Source organism: Fistularia commersonii, chromosome 31 (genome assembly GCF_037954325.1).
Source record: "Fistularia commersonii isolate RoL2024-O1a breed Wild chromosome 31, RoL_Fcom_v1.0, whole genome shotgun sequence".
Lineage (NCBI taxonomy): Eukaryota > Metazoa > Chordata > Actinopteri > Syngnathiformes > Fistulariidae > Fistularia > Fistularia commersonii.
This window is the reverse complement of record NC_141314.1, coordinates 11,269,243-11,291,654: the sequence shown is the minus strand read 5'-3', so window position 1 is coordinate 11,291,654 and position 22,412 is coordinate 11,269,243. Positions and strand designations below refer to the sequence as shown.

The 22,412-nt window shown below is 46.6% G+C and overlaps 2 protein-coding genes across 2 annotated transcripts; both read left to right on the top strand.

Annotated features, from left to right (window-relative positions):
* The first annotated feature begins 5,425 nt into the window (after positions 1 to 5,425).
* eif4ebp3l (eukaryotic translation initiation factor 4E binding protein 3, like) lies at positions 5,426 to 8,615 on the top strand. The gene is made up of 3 exons (XM_086178661.1): positions 5,426 to 5,733; positions 7,291 to 7,467; positions 8,064 to 8,615. The coding sequence occupies exons 1-3, from the start codon at positions 5,601 to 5,603 to the stop codon at positions 8,090 to 8,092; spliced, it is 339 nt and encodes a 112-aa protein (XP_086034787.1). The 5' UTR covers positions 5,426 to 5,600; the 3' UTR covers positions 8,093 to 8,615.
* A 5,136-nt stretch (positions 8,616 to 13,751) lies between these two features.
* LOC147215888 (uncharacterized) lies at positions 13,752 to 21,734 on the top strand. The gene is made up of 3 exons (XM_086178947.1): positions 13,752 to 13,890; positions 18,415 to 18,728; positions 20,741 to 21,734. The coding sequence occupies exons 2-3, from the start codon at positions 18,434 to 18,436 to the stop codon at positions 20,842 to 20,844; spliced, it is 399 nt and encodes a 132-aa protein (XP_086035073.1). The 5' UTR covers positions 13,752 to 13,890; positions 18,415 to 18,433; the 3' UTR covers positions 20,845 to 21,734.
* The last annotated feature ends 678 nt before the right edge of the window (positions 21,735 to 22,412 follow it).

The window sequence follows — 22,412 nt, the reverse complement described above, 5'->3', positions numbered from 1 at the left end:
AGTTTGGCCCCACCGCCCTCATTGTGGTGATGTGTGTACACACACACACACACACACACACACACACACACACACACACACACACACACACACACACACACACACGCACACACGCGGTTTAAATATATTCACATTCATTTATTTGCCCCCCCCCCCCCCCCCCCAGACTGCTACTTCCTGCAAACAGTCGAATATTTGCTAATTTATTTGACCTCATTTATAATTAGATCTGGGTTACAGCCTCCATCTCTCTGGCTGGGTTTCCACAGGGGCCTTTCTGTCTCCGTGTTCTCCACGTGTCTGCGTGGGGTTCCTCCAGGTTCCTCCCACCGTCCGAACACATGTGGAGCACCTACACTTTGAACAAGAGGGTGAATGTTTGTATATCTCCAACACAAAGACGTCGCTATTGTTGTACTATGTCCTGCGTCTGTTTGTTGACGTTGGATTGCACTGAACCTGAGAGCCGCTATCTCTAAATGTCATTGCGCTCAGTGTCATGACAATAAAAGTCTTGAATATCTCTGTCCGACGTGCGTTTGAATGAGCGAGTGGTTGCACGTCTCCTTCTGTGTCCTTGTGATGGACCAGAGGTCAAGAGCGAAGGCCGCCTCTCCGCCAAGGACGTCTGGGACGTTCTCCATCCCCCACGAGGCCGAGAGCAGGATAAGCGCCGTCAATAATGAATGAATGAGTATCTCAGTCACCTCAGCCGTAAGCACCGATCACAGCTGATTATCAATTAGGATTTGACCGGCGGAGTCGTTCTCCTCTGTAAGCCGTGGAGATAATTCTCGGCCCGTTCCTAAATGAAGATATCTTCTAGAACCCCCTGTGGAGGCAGTCGGAGCTGAAGATCAGGCGTCCTCCTGTCCTCAAGAACGTCCCGCTCCTTGTCATCTCTCCTGCTTTGCTGTGGACGAGGGCAAGAATGACGACACCTGAGTCGTGACCTTGCTGAACCTTAACAGGTCCAGTTTAATGTCTTATCATGCAGGATTTAAAAACACATTTTCACTTACCTACTGACATATAGGGTTTGTTTCATTGAAAAGTACAAAAACATCATGAGTGTATTCTTTCCAAAAGGCTTCTAAGAGATGAGGAGAACTGGATGTGTGTCGGTTACAACAAACATTAACATAAAGATATGTTAATATCATTACTATTATCACCATTATTATGTTTGTTCCTCTTCTTGGAGCATGTCAACTCAATGTTCCGCAGATGCAATAGAAACCTCTTCCTGAAGACTCACTGGAGGAAACAGGAGGCCAGTGTGTCTAAAGAACTCCGCCATGGGAAGTCCAGACAGGTTTCTTCTCCTTTGGGAACAATGATATAGTTGTACATTTCTAACATATGAACTAATTCAATTTCACGTGATGAAAAGTCCCATTCACGCCACGCGTCGCTTAAAATAAGTGGACATTCCAGGCCGAGGCTTCTACGAGTGGAACCAAGCATTTTCTAGCCTTTGGACATTAAATAAAAACCTGCGCGGGAAGAAAACGTGTGAAAGTAGCTCCTTTAAAATCAATTTGGAGGATTTTTGTCAATTAAGGTGATACAAGTGGGTAAAAGCAACTGAGACACCACCGCCACTTCTCCTTTTCAGGCAAAGCACATTAATGTCAACCCAGTTAATAACTGGGATCTTTACCCGGATTTAATTTCAGAAAGTCATGCAGCTGCACACAAATTAAATGAAAAGGAAAAAATATATAAAAGTATATCAATATAAATATAAAAAAAAGGTTGTTCAAGAGTGGACTCTGCTTCTTATGTCAGATATGAAAGTCTGATTTATCGGATTTATCGATCGATGAATTTGAGCTTTAAAGTTATACATATATATCAGACGTACATATACTGGTTTTCAGGAGCACAAGGTGGGAGAACCTGATCTCAAGCGGTCGCGCGAGTCATTGACCGGTTCAAGAGACCGAAAACACTGGGAGAAAAATGAGTCTAAAAATACCAAATCAGGAAAATCATTCCAGAATTTTAATCACTCTCTTTCCAAAATGCAATTCATTAGATTTAGCTTATTCTCTCTTTGTCCATAAAAAGACCATATAAGCGTTGGATTTGAAGAAAACCAACTTGTTTCAAGTATCTTTTCTAAGCTGCTGGTTCTTTGTCCTCCCTGTGACTCCTGCTTGTCCGATGTCGCTCCCGCCTGGTGAAACGCTAGAACACACCTCTCAAGACAAAAACATGTCTGTCTCCGATACAAACCAATAGACAGAGGAAAAACATCTGTGTGATTGGATTTATTTATGTTTTTTTCTATTGATCATTATCAACAAAACAGTATATACAACGACACAGTAATTCATCAAGGTTTGTGAGGTTGTTTATACTTTGCAAGAACAGGCACAAGAAATACAGCAATAAATAGATTCCAAGACCTATAGTTCTGCAAAATTGCAGAAAAGGCTGCAGGAAACCAACACACTGACAAATACTTTTCGACTCTCATCACCGCCTTGAAAACAAACTTGGGTTAAATCGGAATTCGTCAACAAAAACATCCCATCACCTGCTGAAGGCAGAAAATACTGATGTCTGAAACCATTGTTGGGCTTTTGCTAAAACAGAAACCAGCAGATGGAAGAACAACGAACGGGAGGAGGACGGGCACAAACCTAAAGACATTGTCATACCACACATTGCTGAGATTTCGGGAAAAGCCAAGAGTGGATTTGAACAAACAACAAAAACAGGTACATTTCAAGCCCGACAATACGCTGAGGCAAAGACCAGCACGCTCCAAGGACAGAACATAGCGGGCGTACCATGGAGACAGCGGGGTTCGCTGTCACCTGCACTGAGGATTGTGATGACGCCCGCAGACAAAACAACCTCTGCACAAAGGGATGACCTTACACAGGAGAGCCGCCGCTGAAGGACAAGGGTTTCTCCAACCAAGGCATCTGTGTCTGCATTCTGGCCAGAGAAGAGAGGTTGAGATGGTTCGAGTCAACTGCGTCAAAACGGAAAAAAACCTCTCCCCTTTGTTTCACAAAATGTGAATTTTAGCTGCACTTCTTCAAATTGTAACTCAAGTATGTTCGTTCTGCTTAACGACGCCTGTATCTGCAAAACAACTCCTACTGATGGCAACAAGATGTCGCAACAACCAAGCAATTATACATGGAAAACTCCCCGCAGTCCATCTGGACTGAAGATCTTCCAGGGAAGAAATTCAAGGCAAGTTGCCATGAAAAAATCTCAACACTTCTTGTTGAGATTTTTCACACACAGTGAAAAAGCACGGATGTCGTCAGGGACGATCACTTTTGTTTTGTGACAGATTCTCAAAGTCTGAATTTGTAGATCATCTCTTTGATTCTGAATATTCTTATTACTCTTTACTCTGCCAAGGACTCGCTTACTTATTCACTTCAATGAAAAAATGCAGTGAAAGCTGTTGATGCAACTGCACTTTCACACGGCTATCACTTAATTTGCAACCTTAGCTCTCCCGTCACTTTAAAAATCAAACGCGACCACATCAACCTCAGCGTAACTTATCGTTGTTCTTTGACAAATCATTTTTAATTTTTTGTACTTTTGCACCGTGGGTCTCAGAGTAACACTATTTCAATTGTCTGTCTGTATGAAGTATCGACAATAAAGTTGTCTTTGACTGACAAAAACAAATACTTATGGTTGCAGTGTAATGATGTAGGGTGAGAACATGATCGAACGCTTGAAATGATGTTTGAAAGGGACCAACAAAAATCCATCCATCCATCCATCCATCTTCCCCCGCTTATCTGGAGCCGGGTCACGGGGGCAGCAGCCGGAGCAGAGAGGCCCAGACCTCCCTCTCCCCCGGCCACATGGTCCAGCTCTTCTGGAGGGAATCCAAGGTGGTCCCAGACCAGCCTGGAGACATAGTCTCTCCAGCGTGTCCCGGGTCTTCCCGTGGTCTCCACCCAGGTGCAGGTGGTCTCCTGTCCAGGAGGCCTCCTGACCAAATGCCCGAGCCAAACCTACCCCGAGCTCCGGATGACCGAACTCCTCACCCTATCTCTAAGGGAGACGCCATTTCGACCGCTTGGATTCTTCTCGTTCTTTCGGTCACTTGCCACTGCTGGTGACCACCGGTGAGAGTGGGAACGTAGATCCACCGGTGGATTGAGAGCTTCGCCTTCTGGCTCAGCTCCCTCCTCACCACCACAGAGTCCGCATCGCTGCAGATGTTGCACCTGTCGAACATTTATCCAAATGCTCTGAAAGCAGAGGCAGCTCCGTCTGCGCGGAGGGCGTCTGCAGGATGCGCAGACTGCCGTGCAAACTCTCCCCCTGCAGGGGGCGCTGTTGTCGAGCGAGTCAGTGAGAGGCGCACAATGGCGATGCGCGTCTTTGGCGCAGGGAGGCTGACGCGCCTCTGAAACTTCTAGTTGGACTCGACACTATTTGGGTACATCGCTGCTGGACCCTGCGCTGCAAGATAAGGATAAACTGGAGATTTCATCTTGGATGGCGTTTTCTTCTAATAAGATAATTACTATGATCCCTTCCATACTCTCCGTTGCTCTGGACAGTTTGGGTCAACAGTCCAGAGCGCAGGAGAGTGTGGAAGAGAGGTTCAAGAGAAACACATTCAAGCAGGTTGGAATGCGTAGAGAAAAGTGTCAGGGGTGATAGAAGACTCTCAGACAGAAGGAAAGGAAAGGTGGAGGAGAAGGCGGTGAGATGATCTCCAAACACTGACAATGACCAAAAGACAGGAGGCAGAGCTGGAGGTGGTAGAGATGAAGATGCTAAGGTTCTCTTTGGGAGTGACCGGGATGGAGAGGATCAGGAATGAGTCCATCAGAAGGACGGCGCATGGTAGATGTTTTGGAGAGAAGGTCAGAGAAGCCAGGCTGAGATGGTGTGGTAATGTGCCGAGGAGGGATAGTGAACATAGAGGTATATTTGGAGAGAAGATCGATGGACATTGTGAGAGAGGATATGAAGGTACTTGGTGTGAGAGAGGAGGATCCAGAGAACTTGATGGAGAAGGTGGACTCTGGATGGAGACTGGTGAAGGGTAAAGCCCAAAGGAGAAGAAGAAGAAGAAGAAGAAGAAGAAGAAGAAGAAGAAGAAGAAGAAGAAGAAGAAGAAGATGTTGTCTGTGGAGGTCCTCAGTCATCCAGGTCATGGTGAATCTTCCAGTTGCCAAGATGACGATCCCTTTTTAATGGCATGAATAAATTATTCCTTTTTGCTCCCTAATATGACAAAGATATGAATCGGAACGTGTCGTTTTCGTGGAAAAAGTAAAATAAATGAATCGGCGCACCGCGTGGACTTGTGCGGGCACCCCGCCCCCGCGGGACGTCCCCGCGGCACAAACGAGCGCACCCGCGTCCCCTTCGCACCACGTGTCTCGGGGCTCGCGCACAAAAACATCACGAGTTCCTACAAATACAGCACATGGGCTTATCCGGAGCGGCGACACCCGTCCAGCTCCGGCCGTACAACACGAACCACGTCGCTTCGACGGCTATAATTGTTGTTTTTTTTCCGTCTTCGAAAGGTTACATTTTCTGTCGGTTCGCGGGTTCCGTCCGTAGAGGCTAACGCCAGAGAAGCTAGCATGTCGACAGGCACCAACCAAGTGAAGAGCTGCCCCATCCCGACCAGGGTGCTCACCCTCAAGGACTGGTCGCAGCTCCCGGATTGCTACAGCCAGACCCCCGGGGGGACCCTCTTCTCCACGACACCCGGAGGTGAGTCCCCCCAAAAAGATGGGAGTTTTCGGTTGTCTTATCCCCCCACACGACGTGCATAAACACGTACTTGTTTGCCGTGAATTTCCATAATAACGGTGTTTCTGTCTGAAATCTCGCGAGATTTCAACAATCTCGGGGTTCCGAGCCGAGGCTGCTCATGTGATGCAGCGCCTGGCTGCACTGCCTTTCCAACGTTATCTCCTGCCAAAAGGGGTAACTCACAAAATAGGATGGCAAACTTGTCCATAGGTTACTCCATAAGTTAAAGTAAACTGCTGGCATATGTTCATTTTATATCTATATATCTATATATAGATATAAAATTGGACAAGAAACTCCTTAACTGTTTGCTTTGTCGTGTCGAGGCAGAAAAAACAGTTTCTCATCTTGTGCCAGGAAGAGGTATGTTTTTTAAATCCAGCTGCCAGAAGAGCCAAGTGATTGGCCTTGGCAGGGGCGGTGCGGTGAGAGGCCATCATTCCAACCCCGCTGCTCTCGGCCCTGGATTTCAGGAAAATGTACTGTACAAAGAGAACATTTTGTTGGAAGGAGGGGGGTGCAGAGGAGACGTCTGCTGTGCAAAACATTGACAAAAGTGTTGCATTGAACTCCAGAATGAGCACAGGCCATGTTGATTTGCATGTTTCCATCCATGCCAGACCTTCCGCTCCATGTGCCAAGTGTTACCTGACGGTCCCGTTTAAACCACGACGCGTCGTGCTATCTTGTGCAACCAGAAAATGCATGACCGGACACAGCTGGTATTCCAGCCCCTTCTCCTGCCCCAGTTTCCCCTCTGCTTCGCTTCCCTCTGTCCACCATGAACCGCTCAACAGCAGCTATTACATAACATGTTTTCATCCAGGAGGGGAGTGTTAGCGGATACTGTACGGAACGGCTCAAACTCTAACTTGGAGCAGAGCGCCCAGCCACTCCCTCGCAGTCACGTCCCGGTCAAACGTCTTACAACACATTTTTTATGACGGTGTTTGTGTGGAACTGGCTGCAGATCAAATGGCCAGAGTGACAGGTCAGGTCCACTCCGTGAGCTCAGCTGCAGAGCCAGTGTGGCAATGTTAACCACCTGCGAGGAATGCCGAAAAAAAAAAAAAAACAACAACTTATTAACAGACCCATCTATGTAGTCAAATGACAGCAGAAGGCAATGCACACGCCTCAGTTTTGGAATTAATGGCAAAATTTAATCCTGCACACCGGTTTAAAACATGTGGCTTCAATCTGAAATCACTAAAGTGCAAAGAGGGAATGTTTTGTTCTCTGATTTCCTAGAACTCGTCGCTGCTCAACCGCCATCCCTCCCCTCAGAGTACACACACACACACACACACAATAAATCCTCTTTCTCTCCCTCCATTCCAGCAGAGGACAAACATCTCCAGCGTACACTTGGAGGGTGTAATGCTTGGGCTACAATCTTTTTTTTTTTTTTTTAATCTCACAGAATCTCATAATGCAAAGCATCCAAATGAGAAAAAAAAAAAAGATTTTCAAATGCCGGGTTAAAGACAGTATTACTCTTTTTCTTCAAAACAGGTACCCGCATCATCTATGACAGGAAGTTCCTCCTCGACTGTCGGAACTCTCCCCTGGCCCGGACCCCGCCGTGCTGTTTGCCCCAGATCCCCGGGGTGACGGTTCCTGCTACGCACCCCGTCGGGAAGCTGCAGGATCTGAAAGAGGAGGCAGAAGAGGAAGAAAAGGACATTGCAGGTAAACATGAGGGTGTATTTCTAATTCCATGTCTTTATGTTGATAATAAAACCAAATCAAGTGTCTGTGAAAGAGGCCCGCGGTCCGTCGGAACGGTCGTTCCAGAAAGTTTATCTTTCCGCAAACACGTCAGCGGGCGGCGGTGTTCTCGCTGGGTGCTGCTGTCGCCTGCGTTCTTGCATGGCGGCCGTCGTGGTGAAATCTGGGCAGGTGCTCTTTAATCATCCTCACCGTGTCATTTTAATCTTTCCCGAACGGTTGGCACGTCCGACGGCGAGGCCGGGAGCCCGTCACTCCGCAGGCTCCTCTGCTGTCGTACTGCTAACAGGTGGGGCTATCATTGTGGAAACGATATGCTAATATTTTGGCCGTCAACGGTCAGCTTTCAGCTTTTGTCCGAGCGAAGAGCCGGGGGCTCAAGCCTGACCTTGTTCTTGCAGGTTGTGGGCAGAAGAACATCTGAAGCCATGTTGTTTTCTTGCTCTCCGCTGATAAGGCCCGGGGCCCGTTCTCTCCGACCCCTGTGGTTTGTTAAGGTGTGGTCACATTTTTCTATCTCCATCTTTACCGTTTTTTGTTTGTTTTTCTCCCTGCAGATGACAACCAGTTTGAGATGGACATCTGAGCAGCGGTATTACCTCCTGTGGAGTTAACAGTGAAAATACCTCCATGGTCATAAGTGACCATGATGCCTTGCCTATAAAGCTTTTTTTCACTTGTTTTATTTTTTTTTAATCTTTTTGTGGAAGCAGCAGGAAAAGGAAGTGTTTGGACCCCGCAGGGTGTGTTCGGCTTTGGCGTGGTAAAGGATGGATGGTCAGGCTGCTCGCTGAAGAGCGAATGAGGATTTGGAAAGAAAAAAAATCCATTTTGATTTAACTTTTATATCTTTTGTAAATATGAAAATTGTTCTATATAGCCATTTTTTAAGTTTGGGAATATAATGATTACATTAAGACATGTAAAGTAGGAATTTTCACAGCAAAGATCTGTTTTCAGTTCGTTACCCCCCCCAAAGTACGAGGTCCACTGTGATTATCATCCAAAAGTGGTTGTCTCCTGGGTTTGGGGTCGTCGGTTCCTACTCTTTTCTGTTGAAGGAGCGATAAAATGTGAATTATTCCAAATAAAGGCATTTTGAAATGTCACTGAATTGTGTGCTTTTGTGGCGTAAATCTCAATAAAAGGCTGGACTAAAATGGTATGTGGAGAGAGACCATATCATTAAACCGATCGTGTTAATACTAGAGCATGCAACAGGACAGAATACATTCACACGAACCTTTGAACGGCAAACATAAACTACTTTGCAGAGGAATCAATGTTTGCTGCAGCAAGACAGAATGTGTGTGTGAATTTAAGTAGCGGAAATCAACAGTCCAGAGCAATGGAGAGTGAAAGAGAGGTGGCGAAAGGTGCTGGTGAAAAAAGAATCAGCCAGAATGAAAGGAAAGGTGGAGAAGATGGAAGTGAGAGCAGCCGTGGTGTCTGCTTTGGAAACATCGAGGAGACAAGAGGCAGCAGAGATGAAGATGAGGTCCCTCTCTGGGAGTGAGGAGGACGGAGGATGAGAAAGGAGTCCATTAGATGTTCTGGAGATAAAGTCACACGGAGATGGTTTGGACATGGACAGAAGAGGGACGGAGAAGATCCGGGTAGAAGGATGCGGAGGTTGGAACTGCTAGGCGGGAGGTCTCGAGGAAGACCAGAGGAGGTTTCTGGATGGAGAGAAAGAGGACAGGAAGTGAGCTGGTGGGAGAGGGGAGGATTAGATGGAGGCAGATGATTGGCCGAGTGAAGGGAGCAGCCCAAAGGAGGGGAAGGAACTAAATACAACTGCATTTCTGTTGCAATCTGTTGACTGCAGCCATTGTGTCGGATTCATGGTGACATTTTCAGCCGATGAATTTGTCCATTTTAGAAGTACGACGTGTTTTGTACTTGTGTGTCATGGACACAAGGGCCCGTCGGGTATCAAACCATGACTGTCACTTTCCCTTTGTTTTCACTAAGTGATCGATTTTGACCCCAGTTCGTCTTATGTGTCCTCTGCCTTGTTTTTTTCTCTCCCTGTGACATTGTGGTTATTAAAGGACAGGTGGGCAAAGTTTCAGGCTTGTTTGTTTGTCTGGAGTAAAAACTTAAATGACAGGGTTTCCACTCCCGTTTTAGACATCTGTGTCGTTCCGGCCTAAAACTGCTCCTTTTGCCTCTTTCTCTATGCATTCAGGGCACATCTGAGTTTTGGCTCACCGCTGCGGAAACTGCTTAGTTTGCGTTACGTAAGTGTTTTTCCTGCAGCCTCTGAAACCTATATATCGGGCAGAGTAATGAGTTGCATAACATTCATCAATGGAATGGTGTATTTTATGAGCTGGCAAAGTCCCTCCCCACAGAAGCTGACAGACTTGGACTGTCCAGATGATGTGAGCAGGTCAAACACTAGGATACTCTATATAGACACATATGTGTGTTTATATATACATGTGTAGACACACATATAAATGCATGGTCTCTGACTCCAAAAACAAGCGTAATATAATGAATGATGTAAAAATCTTGTCATATTTCGCCGCTCCAAATCTGAGCCATGCTGTCAGTGAACAGCAAGGGGAGTCCATACAGGCCTGCTCTCGGCTTCTCCCAGCGTCAGTGGGGGCCGGTATTTCCACTTGCCCCAGACACCGATCTGTAGATTAGGGTCCGCTGTAGAAGGGGGCTGCGCCGGAGGAATGCGGGCAGCTGCAACCCGCTGGTCGCACTCAGCAAGGGGGGTGGGGACATACTGTATGTGACACCTGCTAGTAGAAGGCCACCTCCTGTAAAGAAAACCCTGCATTAACATCTAGTTGTGTAAAGACAGGTGCCACGCTGTGGCGCTCACCACACCGGGGACGTTCCCACACTTTTCGTCCGAAATTGGTTTGGCTTGCAAACAGGATTGGGGTCAACCTGCTTCATCGATAGACCTCCTATGTGCTGGCAGTGTAGGTCAGTCTGCCCAGCCGCTCTCTTCTCAGGGTCGTGCACGTTTCCTTTCAAACGTGCGCTTGGTAGTTTTTTTAAAACCATTACATACATAGCGCCTTGTGACGTGCTACACTCCGGAGGCACTGAGAACTTCCCTCGTCAGTTTTCTCTTCCCTAAATCGAATCTACACGTTTTGCTCAAAATCAAAGTACTCTGCTGGTTCCCGCTCACGTGGACGTTGAGCAGCGTGCACATTGACCTGCATTAGCTGTTTGTACAAGAGTGTATATTTGCTTGCACGTGAGAACAACGGCAGGTGCGGGGTGACTGCAAAACGTCTCCCATCATTCAAGTTAAATTCAAACTCCGCATAGTGCAAACAAGCCGGTACTTTCCATGAATATACAGCTTCTGAGAGCGGCTGATACAAACAGGTATAGTGAATTAACTCAAGACATAATCCAGTCTTCCATAATCCACAGATGCCGATCTGTCAGAGGGATCGGAGCCGATGACGATTCATGGCATAGTTGGTATACTAAGGGTTGTAAGGATTTTCAATCATCAGTCATTCCACTTTGTAATTCAAAAAAGCAACAAAAATAGCTTTGGTTTTGTGTCTAGGGGATCACATTATTTACTGCATAAATCAGAAGCACTTGTTTTGTTTTGCAGTATCAACGTACGATCTTGTTGGTGAAAAAAACAATCATCTGTCGATCCTGTTTGCGCATAAATATCTCTGAGCAATAATATTTACCAGCGTGTGACAATTTTAGGGCAGTGACCATCATTCTGAATTGATGTTGCTCACAGCTGCACGAAAGAGGTGGCGTTCAATTCAAGAGCTTGTAAATGCACAGAAGTGGAGTCTGGGTCTCATGTGTGGAGGAGCACTTCCCAGCTGGATCAAGTACAGTAAATACAGGACATGTAATTTGGGATTATTCCACGATAAACAAGTTTACTTCAGGGCCCTGTCTCCTTTTATAGGAACCCTGGTAAACTTGCTCCATTGCCCTTTTCCTCTGTGAAAACATTCTCCCCTTTTCATAGCACCTCCGCCCAATCCTCCCTCCCCCTTCTCCCATTCCAGTTTTTCCTTCAAGAGGGTTGGGCTGAGTCCACGCTCTATTTTTGTCCGACGCTCTCGTGGAGGCCGTCGGTGGAGGCTCTGGCTGAATTGCCGGGGTGACAATGTAAACAGACACTCAAACACACGGCCACATCTCTCATAACAGGGAGGGAAGGGAAGTGTAGAAAACATCCGTGCATACATACACGTATGCCGACACACACACACACACACACACAGACACACAGACAAACACACACAAACTTACATCTACATACCAATTACATAAATATTTACATGACAGACATTCAGCCGACTCGGTGGTGAAAAGATTTTTTTTGTCCTGACAGTTAATCCACAACACAAACTGGTGGTTATGCATCATCTTATCTTTTAAACCGTTAAAACTGCTTTCAAGCTTGTTATTCAACTGACCCTCCCGACGCTGGGTTTCACAGCAGCCGACAATGAATTTCAATGTTTACAGAAATGTGGTTTTTGACAAGACCGTCAGTGTTTCTCTGTTTCCAATATGCCCGATAAGACAGCGTCAGACTTTCAAACAGCTGTCACTTGTCTATTGCTTCATGTGCCACTAATAATAGTTCATTTCAACAATATACTCACATGGAAAATTTCATAGTAAGTGTAAGCATAGCTTTGCATATGTCAAATGGCAAATTCCTGTTTCTTGAAGGCACCTCAGGGCTATAACTCTGCTGCTATAGGAGACAGACGTGACAGACGGGTATATGTGCGCTTTATCACAAGTTACAACATGGTCCGGTGTCACCTTGCAGAATAGAGACAGGTTCATTATGAGTTACAAGCTGGATGGCAGCTGCCACGCCGTGCACTCGGGATTCGTCCTGCGCTCATCTAATGTAATGTTTTCTGGGGAACTGATCTGGTGTTTCACAACCCAATCGTGCTTTGTATGTTTGCACAACACATGTATTAACACGGCTGACACGTGCTATTGCACTCATGTGCCGGATGAAGATTCAACAATGACATTCTGGTAAAACGGAGAAAGTGTTTGCTCCTTTATCTGAAGTACGATTTCAGGGCGAGTTTTGAGTGAGATCGGACAAAGCCGCGCAAATCGCATCCGGGGTTTATTCTTATTATCAAGTTAAGGTATGCGCGTGCAGTCCAAACACACACAGAAAACACTGCTAGCAGACATGTGAATGTGTGTTTTACTCAGTGAGCCGTCTTGTCTCTGCTCAAGCACAGGATGAGCACCGAGACGTATGCCGTAGAAAAGTGAGCCTGTTGGTTCGAGCGCCTCACGTGCTGACTGGAGAGCAGTTCTCGTTTCTTGTGTCAGATACCAAACAGAGTCAGAAACAAGTTCCTCTTCAATGAGCAAGCCAACAAAGTCTGCCACAACAACAAGCACAGAACTACAAACTTTGTGCTTTTGTATACTTAGAACCCCGGCTCCTCCTTGGTTTTTTTAAATTCATTGTAGACATTCATTGCAATTTTGAGACAAATGTTCATATTTATTAAAGTTTGCCGTTGTAAAACTTTGCCTGTCTGCATTGTGTTTATTTCAAAACCAATGTTATGATGATAAACTGTCCCCATTGTGGCGCGATTAAAATCATTCTCTTCGACTCCTATTCCTCATTGAGTTTGCATTTGGGTAATAAAAAGGAAACACGTCCCCCGAAATAAGAGGATATTGGTCCGTGCACTGAGACAAATGCACATTTTAAACCCCCGAACAATAGGACATGCTTCGTTGAGTAAAAGCCAAACAGATTCACTCCGTGCTTTTTGTTTTCGAGGGTAAACTGTAGAGATGGCGCCACCTAGTGGACAAAGTGTGGAACTGCAGGTCGCCGAAACCGTCCGGATCTTCTGAATGGAAAAACTACATCCGGGGAGTTTCTCCGCTTGGAGCAGCCGATGGCTTCCGGTGAGGTCACGGTTCGATAAACTTTAAAGACCAAAGCGGCACCGATCGATGATCGATATTCGCCGTGAACTCGTCCGGACCGTGCCTTTCCCGGGGTTCGTGTCGTCACCGGGGTCGGGCGGCCGTTAGCTTGTCAGGTGCTCCGCGGAGACCGGCCGTCCCTCGGTGCGGTCGGCGGCTCACCGCGGAGGCTTCTGATTGGCCGCTGCGAGCAGCGGTGGCCACGGTAGCCAATCGCCTTTCGCCTTCCTCAGCCGCAACCGCAACCCTCCCTTGGAAACGTTTTCCCCCGTCCGTTGGTGACGTCACGTCCCGCAAGTGACACGCTCAGGGCAGTCGGAGCGGCGGCGGGGGCGGGGGGCGCTCATTCCGCCCAAAACACACTCAAGGTAAAAGGGACTTCTTCTCTCCGAACACAACGCACCGCGGGATTACGTGTAAACCGAGGTAGGTGGTCCTTCCATCCCCGCCGCTTTCTCCCCGTCTCCCCCCCCGGCGGCGAGCCTCGTCGTGACGGGGGGTCGCGGCCTGCAGGTGCCGCCTCAGCCTCCGCCTCCGCTCGGCTCGGTGTCTTGACGTTTGATACTTCCTCAACGCCTAACTTACAACAATACAATTTTCCATGGCTAGTTTGGCAGAACAAACATGATTTTAAACATTAAAATGATGATACTAATTATGTTTTTCATCGTCATCATGATAACGTTCAAACAGCCCCCGAAACAGTTTCGTCAGAAAAGCTAACGTTATAGCGGGAATCCTAGGAATATTCATGTGACGCTCGAAAATCCCCACTTTGTTGAAAGCGAAGGATCAATCCCGTCATCGATCGGCTAGTTGTGATCGATTGTCACGCCTCAGTGAAGCCGGGGAGCCGCCGCTTCTCCGTTTTGCCTGATTTTGTCCCGGGGGGGAGGTTCGTCATTTGAACGCGGCCTTCTGGAGATGTGGTGGGTAAACAAAGGCCCGGGATCCGGGGCTGCGGTGGGACGTGAACGCATCATCTCGCCACAATGAAGCACCCTTCGGGTTTAATATGGTCACACACACACACACACACACACACACACACACACACACACACACACACACACACTTGCTCTGCAAGTTCTAGAGATGCTACTATTTCTAATGGACGTACAGCAAAAAAAAGCAAACATCACATGCTTGTATCGTCTAATAATTAGAACCAAGCAACTTGGTTGTCGTATCCCGTCATGCATTCTTTTGTTTGTTACGCATAAGGAGGTTTTCTGCCCTCACCGTCCATGTTTATGTGTCTCTGTGCACGATGCTATCGCTGTAATGTTGCTGTGAAAACACGGCAAAGTCCTGCTCGCCTTCTCCTGAGAAAGGGGGAAGAAATGGCACCTACATGCAAATGAACATGCCGTGCCCAGTTTACCTACAACCCCCGCTGTGAAAGCCATCACATGCCTCGGGAGGTTGTTTTGATTAGAAAAAAGGTATTTAAACAGTATAAACTGTTTGAGATGTTCACCTGCTGAACAATGTGTAGATAAGGTGTTCTGCTTGATCCCGTAGTGCTACAAACATCCTCACTGGTATTTGGAGATCACTGATTATTTCAGGAAGGGGTGGTTTCACCGCCTGCTGTGGAGCTTGATTGTCTCGAATAACCGACCAGGTTGGACAAAGGTCTTCCGAGGTCTCTGTCAGCCCAGGTTAAACCTGATTGTGGCTTTACTACTTCTCACCTTTGATACAAAACAAAGGCAAAAAGGAAGTTGGTTCTCTTGCTCTTGGCGCAGGGATTTCCATAGTTTCCAAAGCCTCGCCATCTGTCGGTAGATTTGAGCGCACAGCCAGGTGGTAAAACTTGCAGTCACCTTTAAAGCGGCTGTGCTCGGGTCTACTCAGATGTTCACGTAAGCAAAAGTAAACATGATTTGGCTCGACGTTGCTCGTCGTGTTCCCTCGAGGTCTCCACATGTCCGACTCTACACACAGCGCCTTCATATTGATGTATTTACCCAGTACTGGGATCCAAGAGGAAAATCAGCGTTACCATACTTTGAACCTAATAAATGAAATGATGGATTATTCCGCTGCTGATAACAGTCAAGTACAGATAAAGACATTGGCACCTGGTTTGTGCCTCGGCACCTGTGAAAAATGTTTTTCCAACAGTTATGGCTTTGCTGTGGTGCAGATAGTCGGCTGAATGCGGATGTTGAGGGAGGGAGTTGTTTTAGGTGTTTATAGTGTGTATATATATATACACACACACACACACACCCAACTTGACAGAGGAATCCTTGGAGGCCGAGCTGAGTCGCAGTCTCTCCTCTGGCCCGGTTTCCACTGTTATGACTGTTTCACATGAGCGGATCCAGTCATGAAGGCCAGAATAAGGGTTGTGGTGGACCCAGATTGGCCTTACCAGAAGCCATTAGGAGTTGGCTGAGAAATGCACTTTCTCCTCCAGAGGTTGGGGGTGGAGGAGCAAATTATCTTTAAACATTCACCAACACCCCGTAGTTACTTGTTCAGTTGTCAAAAGGCTGTTATGTTTGCCACACAGGGCTTGGCTGCTCCATGGAGTAAGAATACTATTGGTTAACTGAAAACCAGCTTTTCAGAGTCACAACACATGGACGGAGGGTTTCCCCGCACAGTGAGGAACATACTTCCGAAATATGTAAACCTTAAATAATTGGCGAAAGCGTCACTGAGCCAACCTTTGAATATCACATTTTACTTCTACCTTTTTGATTCCACTGAAAGGATAACAAGCTGACTTTCATTCAGCATAGGGATTTCTCATGGAAAAAAAAAACCACTGGCCTTACTCAGCACGCCTTGAAGCAGTGTCCTCTCGTTTATTCTGTGTGAAGAGTAAGATTACGAAGCTTAACGCTAGCAGGGCTGAGATGTACCTTTGAATCACGAGATATGTAAAAAGAATGCAAAATAAGATCCTGCTCTTTTTCCTGGATTGTCAGCTGCAACATAAAATTGATCGAAAATATGGGTTTATTGAAATAGCTGTCTTTCTAAAATATCTGGGAGCTTTTAAAACCCCCTGACCATGGACAGTCAGGACGTAGAACAGTGTAATGCCTCAAAAAGCTTTAAGAACCTGAATCCTATCTGCCGCCCTCCCAGTAAAGGAAACAAAAAGAGTGCAGCCACCATTCAGAGACTCGAGTATACCATTACCTCTATCCTTGAGCAGTATGAGCATCACACAAAGCTGCACAGCTGACCACACCCAACAGGAACTCGTGACCAACACAAAGTGGTGCCTAGCGGTTAATTATTGACACATAGTTACAGCAAACAATCCAAAATGGCAAATAAAAAGCAAAAAGTAAACATTCTCTGCAGCAAAACAGGTCGTATTCCCCCACCGGTCCTTCTGTAACACATTCGCGACGTAATTCATGTGGATCTATACCAGACAACATTGCTGTCGCAGCACCAACTCGTGACTGAGGGCTGGCACAGCGCTGACGTTCACTAACACAAAAACTCTGGCCTCCTGAACGTCGACATCTTCACACCCTTGACTGCTGATGTAAATGTAACGCATGCACGCACACACACACACACACACACATACACACACACGACGCTCTCTTGTCCTCCACGTATGCACGTGAAAAGCAGAAGAACAAAGTGAACTTTCACTCTGTATCAAAAAGCAAAACACCGAACGGTAAAACACAAGACACGGCAGCAGGTACATACATTTACTGACATGCAGGTCCGGGGTTTGGCACCAGACAACATAGAAGTGTATATACTGGAACTGTAAGCCGGCAACAGAGAAGGGAGCCCACCTCTCCCACGATGAAGCATTTCCACACCCCGGAATAACAGTCACAAAAACGTGAACAGAGCAAAAAGCGAATAAGTGCTATGGCAGAGGGAACATTAGACTTTGCTTGATTAGAAAAACAAATCTTACTGGACTGTCACTGAAACTCCAAGCACTCAGAATCAGGAATCAAGATTGTTAAATGTCATTGTGCAGGCACAGTGAAATTTTGCGATGAGAATATGTACGAGTTTTTTGTAAAAATAAAAATAAATAGACAAGTTATTTACATAGTGCGCAGTTATGTACATGGTTCTGATGGCATGAAGGGCAAAATGAGTATTACGGAGTTTAAAGCGCAGAAGAGTTTCAGAGCGCCTCTTGTCTGATATCTAATTACTGATAGAATTTGAAATGGCTGTGAAACAGCGGGAAACATGATAACGGGTTCAGGAAGACACGGATCGACAATGTGACTTTTTATTCCGGGCGTCTGTTGCATCATTCTCGCGACGGCCTGAACATACGGTGCTCTGATGCAGGCCTCCGAGGAGTTTACTGCCTAATGTGGCTCTGGAGGCTAATCCATACCCTTGAGTACGTGCACGGCTGATACATGGTGTCCGGGAAACGACAGCACCACCGCAGTAAAGAAAATGCCATTTTCTTCTAGCGTACACCCATGTTGTCATGTTAGCAAAGTTAACCCTTCACATAAGGTGAAGAATAATCAAACCGGTCACATCTTTTCTCCAGGCTCCGTGCTTTGGTGTTAAAATATGATATGATATGATCACGACTTTCCCCCCTCAACCCCTTTTCTATGCCATGTCACAAAGTGTGTGAGGCGGGTGGAGACATTTATGGCGGTGGGAGTGGAAGCCACCATAAATGTGATGTCACATAGGGGAGGCAAAATCAATTTCCAATCACTTGCGCTGCGCCTGCCCAAGACAGCATGCTACCTCTCAATAACACCACCCTGCCAGCATGAGCCCCATGCATGGATGTCAAGGCAACTGGAGGCGTTCTAGTTTTTTTGTAGAGATATTGACCACCTGAAATTCTGAATCTCAATACCTGCCGAAGTGGACGAACAAGTTGTTCTCGTGTTTTTTGTTTCAGCTGTGATTCCTGACCTTAACACAGTCATCCACCATGACTAATTTATCTTTACTTTTTTCCAGGTGATTGATCAACCAAAAGATGAATTTCGAGCAGCCCCCTCCATACCCAGGCCCCACTGCTCCTGGCTACCCGCCGCAGGGTCCCCCTCCGCATGGCTATCCGCCCCAGGGGTATCCTGCACAAGGATACCCCGTAAACATGGAGCAGCCAAATCCATCCTATCCCAACTACCCAGCAGGACCAGGGGGGCCCGGAGGACCCTATCCCGGACCAGGACAGCCTCCTTATCAAGGATACCCTGGACAACCGCAGTTTGGCTGGCAGGGTGGCCCCCCTCCGGGGCCAATGTACGGGGAAGCCCCCAAAAACACAGGTGAGTGGCGGCACGCGGGACTGTGAGCCGGTAGGCAGTCAGCACAGTGATTCACAGACAAAATGACGGGCGAAACATCTCAGCAAGCACCTGCAACCCTCAGACGGAGGTCCCACTTTGATATTCAATATTCAGCTCAATGAAAAATCTAAGTAAACAAATCACATGTTAATGAATCATATCTATTCTGTTCATCTGATTTGTTAATTTGGCCTTGATTCCTGTCACAGTGATTGGTTGAGAGTAACGCTGCAGGCGGTTAATTCGCCCCAGTTGTGTAAGATAAGATAAACTTTATTGATCCCCATAGGGGAAATTCATTTGTCACAGCAGTGCAACAGTTATAATGTCAAAACAAATAAAAAGTAATATAAATAGAAATATAAATAATGAGACAGAAGATAGCAAGACATCCATGAAAAAATAGACAGCAGAACAACAATAACATCATCATCAAGGATAATAATGGACAACATAAAGGGACAGGGAGGGTGAAAAATACACAACCAGAACTGAACGACAATGTAGAGCGACAAAAGCAATGGCAAAAATAAATAAACAAAAATTGTCATGATGTGTGCGGGCAGGGACAAACCAGGATAAGAAAGATAGCAGAGTGAGGGCGTGACATGTGAATGGGTAGTGAGATTGTGGAAGCGACACAGTTGCACTCGGGCCGCTCAGAGTTGTATGCCGTCCAGCCTGCTGTTATACAATCTCAATGTGTCGCCTGTCTGTGTAAAAATGTACAAAACGCACACGCGTGCTGTAAGCATCGTACGCTCCTCCGCTTGTTGGAGGCCCTCCGCACCGGAAACACAACACCGCGTTGTACGTGATGATGATCCACGGCGGTTCCTGATGTCCAAATCTAAAAATAAAAAGCAGCAGGAGGGGATTAGTCCAGGGGGCTGCGCTTGTTTTACAGGTTCTTAACATGACCCCCCCAGCCCCTGATATAGGTTTGGGTCCTGTTGTACCAATTAAAATACAAAATTTGCACCATTCTACTATCAAGATAGTCTTGGTCCGCAGGGAGAACCGGCCCTGTGAGCGGGGAACTCGATAGCCAGGATTAAGATCCCACTGAAACGCTCAACAAAGGGCCTGAGGGGGTTAAAGTTCTGGCGTGGAAAATACCTGCTGTACCAGCATCAGATATATGCTTAGTCGAAGATATCGCTCTAGAAGAACAGTTAACGGCTGTAAATGCTGCGCGGTGGTTCTGCTCCTTTAACTCTGGAGGTAAGCTTCACCTGTCTGCTTCAAGGAGGCTGATACGGTGCCGCAGGGTGTGGATTTGATGGGGGTGTTCAAAATTAAATATCGGCCAATCATTAACCAGGTGTGCTATTGTAAAATAGCAAAGATCAGCTGTCCCTTATCTGCGGACCAGGAGCCGGTCTCCTAGGTGACATTGTCACCCGTTTGTTCTCGGCTGTCTCAGGCCAGGCGAGTGTTTCTGCCCCACATGAATGATTCATGACAAACACGGGCGATGAATGTATGAACGCGCTGACATTTTACCTGTCGGTGGCAGATGGTGAAGCTCATGTTTGGGTAACCTCACCCCTTCTTTTGCTAAGCTGCATCGGGGGCGAGGTGAAGTAAAAAGCACCGTGTGTGTGAGTGAAGGGAAAATGTGTTGTTCGGTTTCATGACGCTAAGGAGTTCTGAAAATCCCATTTCATCTTCCTCCTCAAAGCAGCGCTAATTCTACTCAACTGTAACGATGTCTGAGCGTGTCTCTGGGCTGCCGTGCCATTACCATGGTGACGTGACTCCCATGATGAACATAATTAGAGGAAAATCTCCGCGGCCTCGGACACACATGAATTGACTTCTGAAAAACCCGCCGGCATAAATCAGATCATTTTTCTGTGGTTTGAATGCAATTTCAGAACAGGGAAAGCTTATTGCTGTCTTCAAATGGTCTCCCTTTCTTTATTATATCATCTTTTCCAAAAGTGTTTTCTCGACGTCCCCTCACACCTCCCTCTCTCCCTCTGCAGTGTATGTGGTGGAGGACAGGAGAAGAGACGACACCGGAGACACATGCCTGACGGCCTGCTGGACAGCTCTGTGTTGCTGCTGTCTCTGGGACATGCTGACATAACGCTGCTGCCTGCCCGCCCCCCTCCTCACCCTTCATTTCTGTGCCTCAAACACTTGCCACCCCTTTCCCCATCTGCCTTAAATCTAGCGCCCCCTTCTCCATTTTCATCTCCAGGTCTTTAGCTGGTCTATAAATAAAAAGCTTTGAACCCACATGGAACTGTCCTTCCATAGCCACTTATTGATGTGAAGCCCTCAGCACTGACAGACTGACCCTGTATCAACTTCTTACTGAGCGTCAAGACATACCCTGAACCTCAGGCTCCTCTGTAATTATACACCTCTACTCCACACTGCACACACAGTCAGACATGGCCACGTAAACACACACACACACACACACACACACACACACACACACACACACACACACACACACACACACACACACACACACACACACACACACACAAATAAATTGTACTCTGATCTCAGGCTAATCTGTGAGAAGCTTTTTGGCACTTTATACTGATTACCTCTGTATGTGACACCTCCTGCCCGCCATCTCAGACATCCGTAGCGCCGCCTACCCTCCGACCCCCTGAAGCCTTAAAGGCCTCCAGGACCTCAGCTTTTCATTTGCACAGAAGCTGTTCTCTGTCTTCGGGTGAAGTCATGTGACAATGAATGGAATGCATTTTGAGGATGACCGTGATTTATGTCAGACGCTGTTGACATTCAGTGGCCGCGATTTTTCTTTTTCTTTTCTTTTTTTTGACAGTGATCTTGACATGAAGCATTATTCAGATATCATTTTTATTACATAACCTGAATGATCACTCTCGACGAGGAGAAAAGTAGGTTTTGATTGTTTCACTGAATAAACCAAATGACCTGTACGATGCCTGTTTGCTTTAATGAGAATCTTGCATTAAAATAATTTATTCCCATGAATGCTGTGTTGTTACGTTCATAGGGGGACTGAAAGTGTGTGTGGTTGTGTGAAAGTGCAGAGCAATGATATTCGTGTGAGGTATAATAGATGTGGAGTCATTGACAGATCTTATGGTGGCAACCGGCCCTGGTTTCTCTCCTCCTCTCAACCCAGAGGTTCTTCAGTTCCGACAGACCGTGGGGAGTTTCCAATATGAAACTAGAAATCTACACCACAGACCGGAAACTCCCCACAGTCTGTTCGAGCCGAGGAGCCTCTCTGATGAGAAAAGTGCAAAGAAACCTAAGTCCAGCTGCCAGGATAAGATCTGACAATGGTTGACCAGGACCCGGAGGACCTAGAACCTCCACAGACACCTCACTGAGGGCTAGACTGCATCTTATCTCACTGTTGTTTCTGACGCATTACGTGTATATGTGCAAGATAAAGCAATCAAGTGATAATTTTACAAGTCACCACATACCCTGAAGGATGCTTATTTTTAACTACCCCATGTTGGATCTATGTACCTTTATTAAGGGACCTTAAATATATGGTTCCCCTTGATCTGAAAATAGCTTTTATTCCCTTTTCCTGTTTGACAGTCACTGCTTTTGTCTGCAGAGTTGATCTCCAGGTGTCTCTTTTCACGGATTCAGGTGTTTAATTTTCTCAGAGCCACCTCTTGTCTGATA